Genomic DNA, 10,682 nt, shown 5'->3' with positions numbered 1-10,682 from the left:
AAGAAACGTAAGGAACGTGAAGCACGGGCGTTTATTGAAGCGTAAGGTCAAAATATCCTGGTTTCATGTAAAATCGGCAAAAATCGTTGAAACACATACAATTTTCTTACATTGCGTCAATTAAAAAAAATTTCCTGTCAAACCCAACTTTCTTATGATAAGTCGACGTGATCGTACCAAAACTGTAACGTCGACAGGAAATAATGTCTGTGAAGTTAGTTACTAGTTCCTTATTCAAATTCAATTAAAGGGACAGTCACAAATAATTAAAAAAAAACAGATTTTAATACGTAATAACTGTCCAATTGAGTTGTTATTACATCAACATGTTAACCTAATCTACTATTTTCCACCCTAGTTCCGCGAACTTTTTTGCATCTACGCCCTCTTCAGCGAAAAAGTAACTGGCTTTATAACACTTGACCTACTTAATTTTGTCACAATATTTTGGTATGGATCGATGACACTTGACCTACTTTACCATTTTCACAATAAAAAACAACTTTAAAAACGTATTGGTTTCAAAATGATTTTCAAGTTAAAGTAGGCCTACTAGTAAAATTATTGATTTATTGATAATTCTGACGTTTCTTAATACATTCTTGATTTGCAACCCAAGTTCCGCGAACTTTTGTGCATCTACGGCGAATAAGTAACTGGCTTTTACGAACGATATCCATACCAAAATATTGTGAGAAAATGAAGTAGGTCAAGTGTTATAACGTTTGTACATTTTTTAGCATAGGTTAATGTCATTTAAGCAGTTATAATATATGACGTCACAACTATCTTATGACGTCATAGGTACGTCATATGATAATTAAATTATCCTACACATTTTTAACTACTCGTAATGCACTTACAGTATGTGGTCTATAAGTAAAACCGTTAAGGAGATAATATACAAGACTTCAAAATGGTAAATGGCCATTTTGTTTTTCACATTTTAAGGGTGAAGTTCTAAAAATTGAGCATTTCATTTTTCTCAAATCTGGACTAGTCTATAATTGAATTTGAATAAGGAACTAGGAACTAGTAACCAACTTAACATACATCAGGAAATCAGCCTTTAATCTTCATTAACAACTATTGTTAGCCATATTAATGTACGATCATGTTATACAGTGTATACAATAACGCAAGGACGTACTTTAATCAGACTCAGATCAAACGTTTCATATCTTTTGCCGACAAAACCCATAATGTTACAAAATAAGGTGGCATCCAACATGTACGCCAACTAAACACACATCACATGCATCTACTTTTAAAACGTCGTAGTCAACTGGCAAGCTAATCGTCACCCAGGGACTGCGGTTTGCGTTCGATTTGGCCCGTGATTAGTTGTGATTTAAATAACCTATCAACCAATTTTCAAATCAAGAACTCTTAATTTTCTGTCGTCTGATTTTGATGAAATTAACAACATAACTAATTTTGACTACCATTTTACAATACCCTCTAACATTCATCATTGTTTTATTTAGATATCTTAACTGTGGTGAACTTCGATCCATTCCTACTAATATTGGCAAACCTATTAACAAGTATGTACCATTTATATAGTTAAAAACAAAAATAAGTGAACATGTAACTAATTATACAATGTAAATAGACCACCAGCTGTCTTGAATTTGACTGAGATTGTTTAATATTAATTTTGTATATATATATATATATATATATAAATCCAAAGGCAAATTACTGAAAAAAATGACAATGCTGTGGGTATCAGTGGCTGGATCTCAATGGAGATACAAATAAAAAAAGCGAAAAGCTAAATCAAAACGATAAAGTAAACAGCCAGAAAAGTTAGCAGAGCTTTCGGGCAACACTAGCCCTTCATCAGTGCAAGTAAGGGAATTTGGATATATATACACATCAGGCAAAGAACATTAATTCTAAACCGACCGGTGATATACTGAAATTTAATTAATTGAAAAAGTCGCCCCATATATATATTCAATAGTTTACACATTTTAATTAGTCCCAAGTATCATTTATATCAGTATTTTAAGTCGAACTATTCATCAATTTTCACGATGTGTGATTACAAAAAATCCGATCATGATTGATAAGTGACCATTCCGCAACATAAACTATTATCAATTGGGCGTCTTGCAAACATGGAGACCCGCACGTTCTGCCTAGTCCTAGTGTGGACAAAAAGGCATCACAATAGACCGAGAAGAGAATTGATTCATGTAAAAAGCCACAACAGGTTTGATAGGCTGATTATGTTGATATATGATCAAGATTCAATAATCAATATTATTGCTGCAGGGTCCTATTATGGGAACACCACATGAGAGGGGTAAAAAATGGATTTAATAATGTGAAAAGTCACACGGATAAAAGTTGTTGGACATCGTTCACATACTTCACATACAATGTTAAAATATAAATGACAGCAAATCTATCTTGTAAGTTGGCCAAGACAGAGCCCCGAGTGACCACTCAAAAATATTGTTATTCATGTTAAGAGCCAAACGGCTAATTCATTTTGCATTGTAACTGTTACACGTTGGGATGCACACAAATATTATTGGCTGCAATTTTATCCTGTAAGTTGTCCCAGACAGTAGCCCAAAAATGCCCGTTGAGCCCTACAAGATTAATCATATGAAGGGCCACGGCCAATTCCTTTTTGATTGGAACTGTTACGTCTTGTCATACGAAAATACTCATGACAGCAACTTTATTTTGTAAGTTGGCCCGGAAAGTAGCCCAAAAATGCCCGTTGGGCCCTACAAGTCACACTGATATTCCCCTTGAAATATACGAATGTATTCACGAAAGCACCTTTATCCTGTAAGTTTCCCCAGACACTAGCTCAAATGTTTCGGATAGCATTGCATTGAAACCATTACAGTACACCATTTCCCTCTAGGATTTAATCATTTGAAGAGTTACAGGGATAGGATAAACTTTTAAACTTTTATGATCGCAAAACCTACCTCACACCAACCCACCCGTCTAATTTAAGCTTTTTCAAAATAAAAAAAAACAACTTTAAAAACGTATTGGTTTCAAAATGATTTTCACGTTAGTAGGCCTACTAGTAAAATTATTGATTTATTGATAATTCCGTTTCTTAATACATTCTTGATTTAAACAAACGCAAGTTAACACCAATTTTAAAATTCTATACAAATACAATATTTGGTACGGTACATTACAACAAAAACTACTTTTCCTACCAAAATTTCAATTACAGGTATAGCATAGTATAGGTTAAAACTGTAATATTACTGCTTGGTTTCACAATCTATTATTTGTAATGTGTGTAGGCTGTTTCTATTCATTTACGTTTTTTTTTATTGTGAAATCTTTCTAAATAATTAAGGTTAGACGAAAACACTTATGTCTTAATTATCACTAATCATCATCGTCCTCATATACACTCTCAGTGTCACCACTCTATGGCTGGCTATCATAGTAAATATCTTCTATTTCACTATCTTTTGGAATATTTGTATCTGAATCATACGACTACGTTACTTTATTCGTTTTCGTTCCTTCAAACCAACCAGGCACATAATGACCATCGTCATCGTCAAGACATCCAAAATTCAGCGGATGCAGATGTTGTGTTGGTTATGGGGTGTTTGTTAGCCTTCATATCCACCCTAGATATATACTTTTCCCGTAAAATATGTTGATCAAGTGTTTTGCTGCATGACTGTAACGATGACCAGTTTATTTTCTTCCCCTGGAAATTCCTCTTCTTACCCTTTGTCTTGTTATTAAATCACTGGTACCTTACCTCATTTATGTCATGTAACTGTTTGAAATGGAATATGTATGCAGTGATTTATTTTATCAAATACTTCATCACTACCGAGTAATCTTAACGCACAATATGTTTTGATATTTTTTTTCTAAATAGGTGAATGGCATTGACTTTACTTTTCGTTAAAAAGCAGACTTGAAATCGCATATCGTTGTCGTGGTATATTTGTAACGTTGATGATTAGCCTTCGACTGTTAGCTGAACCGTAATCCATTCCAATAGTCGACGTTTCTGGCATTCTAGGGGAGAAACCTGCCGGTATAACAAATCTGTGTCAGATGAGCACCGAACAACAATTTTCCCTCCAATAACGTACGCATGAAACGCAAAAAGTGTGTCTGCTTCTTCATGACAGTTTTAAGTTCGGCAGGCTTCAAGTTTAACCACTAGATTTATTGTGATACATTTACCACCATGTGAAACGAATAGGTCTTGTCACCTATTATTGGACCATAGTGATCATTCTGGACCTCGTTTATAAGAAACTGTGCCAGATCTTCCTTACATTTTTCTCTAATTTTATCTAATAGATCTATTACTTGCTGTTGTTGAACTGTTCTATTGTTAATTTAATTTAATTCTTTAATATTTCGATATCTTTGATAGATGGTTCTATATATTTTTCCAACAGCAGGTGAAGATAATTTTCACTGACGAAACATACCAATCATTGTATCTACAACACTTTTCCCATAGACACATTGACTTCCTTTAAACACAGCCATACTCTGTTTAAGTGAGACTCACACCAACGACGGAATGCACTCTCTGAGGTGGCTCTTTGTGTGATTAAATCTTGTAGGCATTATTTGGCTACTGTCTAGACCAACTTACAAGATAATGTTGCTGTCATGAGTATTTTCGTTTTTTCCCCCAAAGCGTAACAGTTTCAATAGAAAGGGAATTGGCAGTGTGGCTATTCGTGTGATTAACGGTTGTAGGGCCTAACGGGATTTGTTTGGCTACTGTCTGGGACTAATGTCTGGACTTAGGCTACAAGATAAAGTTGCTGTCATGAGTATTTTGTATTTCTCAAGGCGTAGCAGTTCCGATAAAAAGGAAATTGGCCGTGTGGTTTTCGTGTGATTAAATCACATGTTCGATATTCATTAAGTCAATATGGATCATGATGGTGATGATTATATACCCACAACTACAATTTTTTTTGCTAGTGTTTGTGTTACAAAAGATTCAGAGATCGATATAAATATTGGAATGTTATTGAAGTTTATCGCTAGAGGAACTGGATTGTCATGTAATCCCACAACCTTCACCAAATTCAAGTGCAGTCCTTGTAAGGAAGGGACATACAAGATATGTAATAAGTATAAGTATAAATGTCATATGTGTCCTCCAGGTAACTTACAAGTGTAAATTATTCTTTTGTTTATTTAATTTCTTCAAATATTTAACAATAACGAAAAAATTATAGACGTAAACAAATTTGTTTCGTTGTTTATGGCTTTTTTCAAATGAAAATTGGTAAAATTATGAATAATCTTAAAACAAAATTTATTTTATTGTATTTTTTTAATTGTAATTTTTATTAATTAACAACATTATATGAGTCTGTCTAAGTTTTCAAATGAGTAATTGTTTTGACAGTATGCCTAATTGATCTTATAATTCTTTTTTATTTTACGGTTTGAATTCCTAGTCTAGTTCCTATCGATCTTCATACAGACATCTGTATCTTAAACTCATATGTTGTTGAATAACTGCAATGTAACCATAGATCGGGATCGAATATGAACAAATTAAATAAATTGAAATTTGACCTTCCTATGATTCAATAATTTCTAAACGTATTGTTTATCTAAAGTTTGGTTCTCACTAGGATGAAACGCAAGGACGTAGACGTAACGTGAGTGAGTTGACTAATCATAAGCGATGGATTATGCGAACTGTCGCTTGTCGTTGGTCAACACGCTTGCGTTGCGTTTACGTCCTTGCGTTGCGTCCTAGTGAGAACCAAGCTTAAGTGAATGATATGATATTTATTATTATATGTATTATAAAAAAATACAATAAATAACATATCAATGACAATATGAATTACCTAATTACTTTTGTATGTGTATTGTATCATATTATTTTGAAACTTATTCCGTGGAGTTGTTCGGTTTAATATTGATTTCTTACAGGTGGCTTCTATCAAGATCGAAGAGGAGTTATTGAAAGGCATAATTACACAGAAACATGTAAAGCATGTCCTATTGGAAGTTTCTCTAATCATGCAGGAGCAGCGTCTATTGCGGATTGTCAGTCGTGTCCATCTGGAACCAATACCAGTAAAAATGCTAGTCTAAATGCTTGTTACTGTCTCGAAAATTTTCATCGAACTGATCGATATGGACCGTGCATAGCTTGCCCAAAGGGTGCTACCTGTAAAGGAGGGTATTTGAATTTAACACAGGGTTACTGGTGGTCTTGGGATTTTTCGGGTAATTGTGGAGTAGACGATGATTGTTTATCGGCTTACAAAACATTTATAATTAATTTGCAAAACGACAATTTCCCTATTGACGATCCAAATAAACTAAAAGATCATACATATAAAGGTCCAATACCACAAATACATATGTGTCCACTAGGAAATAAGAGTTGTAACATTGGATTAGAATTAAATGACACTTGTGCCAAAGGGTACACTGGTTGGCTCTGTGCGGCATGTTCAAAAGGATACTATCAGTTATTTAACGCATGTCATAAATGTCAGGAGCCTGTAGTGACTGCAATAATATTTATTGGTATTATGTTGGTAATAGTTGGAGTCATTTACCTTGTCTGGGGAATTCAACTAAGGAATACAGGTCAGCGGCAATCTAAACTTGATTCATTTGTGATATATTTGAAAATTGCTATTAATTTCTATCAAGTTTTGGGTATACTATCAGAAGTAACCGAAATTCATTGGCCTAAAAACTTTGAGTTTGCTGGTACAATCCTTGAGTATTTTGACGTTATAAGATACATTAGTGTTTTAAGCCCGAGATGCTTACTCGGATCTTGGAATGTATATTCGTCACTTCACATGGCTATGGCCACACCACTTGTCATAGTGATAGCTATGTCTACCATTTACTGTATGTGGAATATCTGGTACAACTGTCATGGAGTAATGACTGAGCGCAGGATTCTTGACAAATGCATCGTTATATCAATGTTGCTTCTTTACCTTACGTACGCGAATATGTGTGCCGACGTCATGGCGGTGGGGCCATGGTCAATTCGTTCATTTATAGTTACAGAATATGGTAATGTCAGTAAAGCAGTACTAACATCTGACTACTCAATTGATCTGGATAAAAATAATGGATCTACGTATCAAACTAACAAAATACTTGTTTACGTTGCGTTGATATACATCATTGGTTTTCCATTGGCAGTAGTTCTTATGCTATACTGGAAACGTTTTAATCAGCCTGTAGACAACCACGATAAAGGGTGGATGATTGGTGTGAATTTTTTTTGTGGACAATACAAGAACAAATTTTGGTTTTGGGAATCATTTGAATTGTATAATAAGGCTCTACTGGCACTCATTGCAAATCTGAGAGACGACGTGTCCTCAAGCATGTCATACTCTCTGTTTTCTACCGTCATCTTTATTGTATTGCATTTGTACCTTCAACCAATGAAAGAGAAGTCAGAGCAGAGATTCCAATTATTGACACTTGTTTTTATCGTTGTCAATCTATCCATTGGGGCGATCGTAAATCTAGATCAGAGTTTTAATGAAGATGCCGTCATTGGTTTGCTTCACAAAATCACCCCTGTCATTCTAATTATGTTGAATGTGTCTATCATGCTGGTCGTAATTGGTAAGATATTTATTATAAAATGTTTAAATACTGACTATGTAAATATAGGCATATCAAACCGCCAGATTTGGTCAACTGCTTTATGAAAAGTAGGCCTACATTTATTTTTAATTTTCTTTTCTCATTTTAGTTGATTTTTTAAAGAAACTTAAAACAGACTGCTGTTGCCGAGAGAGGGGTGTACTGCTTCTTCGAATCGATGATGACCCGGAGGAATCACAGTTTGAAGAAAATAATATTATATAGTTTCAGTGATATCACTTTTTCTTGTATAGTATACGTTAATAGATTTTTAAAAACTTAATGGTAAGTGGTGGTGGTGGTAGTAAAGTATGTAGTATTGCGGTGTTATAATTTTGGTTATGCAATGTTTATTTTAAATTATACACAATTGGTTATTGTAAATAGAGGATAAAAATAATGTTAAGAAGTAAAACTTTTGTTTAGTAATTCAGAAACCAAAAGTACTAAATGAATGCGAATGTATGATACTAAAGGTTAAAATTATAATATGAAACATTGAATGAATAAAGTGGTAGAAAAGATAAAAAAAAATGTTAATTTTTAAAGATAGTGGTGAATAAGGAATTATATACATTTTATTTTTGAAAAGTTTTATTTTTTGTATTGAATCTAAATTAAATATAATTTTCTAGAGTATTATACATCTGATAAAATATTCTGGAGTGAAAAATGTCAACTGATTGAGATTAGATTGTTTATAATTGTATTACCATTATTAAGTGAAATGGTATGGTGGTCTTTTAAAGTAAGTAACTGTAAATTGGCAAACCAACTTGTTAATCAGTGTGGTCGTTAGAGAGGTGGTCGCTTACGAGAGGTGATCGATTATGAGAAGCGGTCCCTTAACAGAGATGGTTGCTTACAATGTGAGGTCGTTTTAGAAAGTTGGTTGCTTACGAGAGGTGGAAAGACTGATAGCTAAGTAAAGATCAATGCATTTGCACATGATTTAGACATTTTTGTAAAATATATAACATTTTCTACATTAGCTGGTGTTGATTTTTATTTAATACATAAGCTGTTGGTGTTTCTACATTAGCTGGAGGTTTTACTACATTAGCGGTGGATTGTTAATCTACATTAACGATATTAAATAAATCAATGTTAACTTTTTGGTTAAACCAGTTGACAAGTACTTACTTGCTACGTTTCAGCTACTTTCAGTAGCCTTGATCACGCAAATGACGTTGACATGATGTTCTGTCATTCGTCATAGTTCGGTGAATTGCGCCATCTTTCGTCTGATGTTCAGCTTTCTGCTGGTGTCCCCCTTTGGATGCTCGGGTGTCCCTTTTTATTAAGTCATCGTAGATGTGGCTCAGTTCATGTCCTCCCTGGTCTCTGTTTATGTTCATATTTGTTTTTCTTATCCAAATGGCTTCTTTTATTTTTCTTGATAAGTAGTGTTGTTCTTTGTCTAATATTTTTGTATTTTCGAAATCCGGTATGTGATTTTCTATGGTGGCGTGATCTGTGATTGCTGATTTGTGTAGAATTTTAGATTGTGAGTGGCGAGCGCTCCTGGTTCTTGTCCCTACCGTATTTTTTTCCACGTCTGTTTTGTGTTCTATTATTCTTGTTTTTAATGCTCTGCCTGTTTCCCCTATGTATACCTTCTTGCAGTTGTGGCAACCTACTTGGTAGACTATACCACACTGTTGATCTTTGTCAATCTTGTCTTTAGGATGAACGAGACTTTCTCTTAATTTGTTTTTGGGAGTGATATATGTATTTATATTGTGCTGTTTCAATGTTCTTCTTAGCCTTTGAGTCATCCCTTTGACATACGGTAAACCAATGTTGACTCTGGATTTTTCTTTATCTGTTGTTATTTCTTTGTCTTTGTTTGCTTTTCTATGTTCCCTTTTGTCTTTAACTCTTTTAAAACTCCAGTCTGGATATCCGCATGTTGATAAAGCTGCTTTTATATGGCTCATTTCTTGTTTTTGTCCTTCTTCTGTTGATACGATGGATTCACATCTGTCCACTAGGGTGTTGACTACGCTAAGTTTGTGTTCGAGTGGATGATTTGATTGAAAGTGTAGGTATTGGTCTGTGTTTGTCGATTTTCTGTACACTGATGTTTTTATGTTTCCATTGTCTTGAATAGTGATTAGAGTATCGAGAAAAGGGATGGTGTTGTTGTTCATGTTCTCCATAGTGAATTTTATGACGAATGACAGAACATCATGTCAACGTCATTTGCGTGATCAAAGCTACTGAAAGTACCTGAAACGTAGCAAGTAAGTACTTGTCAACTGGTTTAACCAAAAAGTTAACATTGATTTATTTAATATATATTTGAAACCAGATGAGAATCTACATTAACGATTGTTTCGACATTAGCTGGCGTTTTCTACATTAGCGGTTGTAACAAGCAGTCAATAGTATAAAAATAAGGCCATATAGATGGCTGCAGTCGCGTGCTTAAGTTAGTGTTTACCGACCGACCGACCAACCGACCGAAATTGCTGAACCTGTGTAAAACATTTACTTTGACTTTTGACGTGCTAGTATAACGTAATTTCGAGTTGAAAAGTGAATAAAATATGATGATATAATTAAAGAAAGGTTGTAAAACAGAAATCGGGCAAAAAGATTGCATATTAACATTTAACGCTGCGCACTCATGGCAATTTTTTAAACGCTTAATATTGCTTGAAACGTACTGTTATTTCATCAAAAATAAATTTTGAAAAATTTAAGCGCGCGTACGCATGCGTTACATGCGGTACGCACGTAATTGTATAGCCATATGATGATTTATGCCCTGAAATTTATGAGTACCAAATGTTATTTAATTGTGATTCATGCTTGTGAAGATATGATTACACACGTGATTTCGTTAAATCGTGCGTAGACCACGTTGACTTAGACTTTGACTTAGCTAGATAAAACTGATATCAAGACAAGGCCATATTCAAGTTAGTGTTTACCGACCGACCAACCGACCGACCAACCGACCGACCGACCAACCGACCGACCAACCGACCACCGGCCGACCAACCGACCAACATGGTGAGCTGTAGAGTCACGAAACC

The 10,682-nt window shown here is 34.4% G+C and overlaps 2 protein-coding genes across 2 annotated transcripts in view; one reads left to right on the top strand and one right to left on the bottom strand.

Moving 5' to 3' along the window:
* Positions 1–7,892, top strand: part of LOC144840058 (keratocan-like) — a 62,202-nt gene extending 54,310 nt beyond the window's left edge. The window contains exon 19 of the mRNA XM_078695711.1: positions 7,748–7,892. Within this exon, the coding sequence (XP_078551837.1) occupies positions 7,748–7,863 (116 nt within the window). The 3' untranslated portion in view covers positions 7,864–7,892. The remainder of the gene's footprint in view (positions 1–7,747) is intronic.
* Positions 7,893–8,466: 574 nt separating this feature from the next.
* On the bottom strand, positions 8,467–9,800 carry LOC144839183 (uncharacterized). The gene is made up of 2 exons (XM_078694497.1): positions 9,255–9,800; positions 8,467–8,559 (listed from the first exon to the last, which is right to left on the bottom strand). The coding sequence occupies exons 1-2, from the start codon at positions 9,798–9,800 to the stop codon at positions 8,467–8,469; spliced, it is 639 nt and encodes a 212-aa protein (XP_078550623.1).
* Positions 9,801–10,682: the final 882 nt, after the last annotated feature.

The sequence above is a fragment of the Antedon bifida genome, chromosome 4 (genome assembly GCF_963402885.1).
Source record: "Antedon bifida chromosome 4, ecAntBifi1.1, whole genome shotgun sequence".
Classification (NCBI taxonomy): Eukaryota; Metazoa; Echinodermata; class Crinoidea; order Comatulida; family Antedonidae; genus Antedon; species Antedon bifida.
This window is presented reverse-complemented; position numbering and strand designations above follow the sequence as displayed.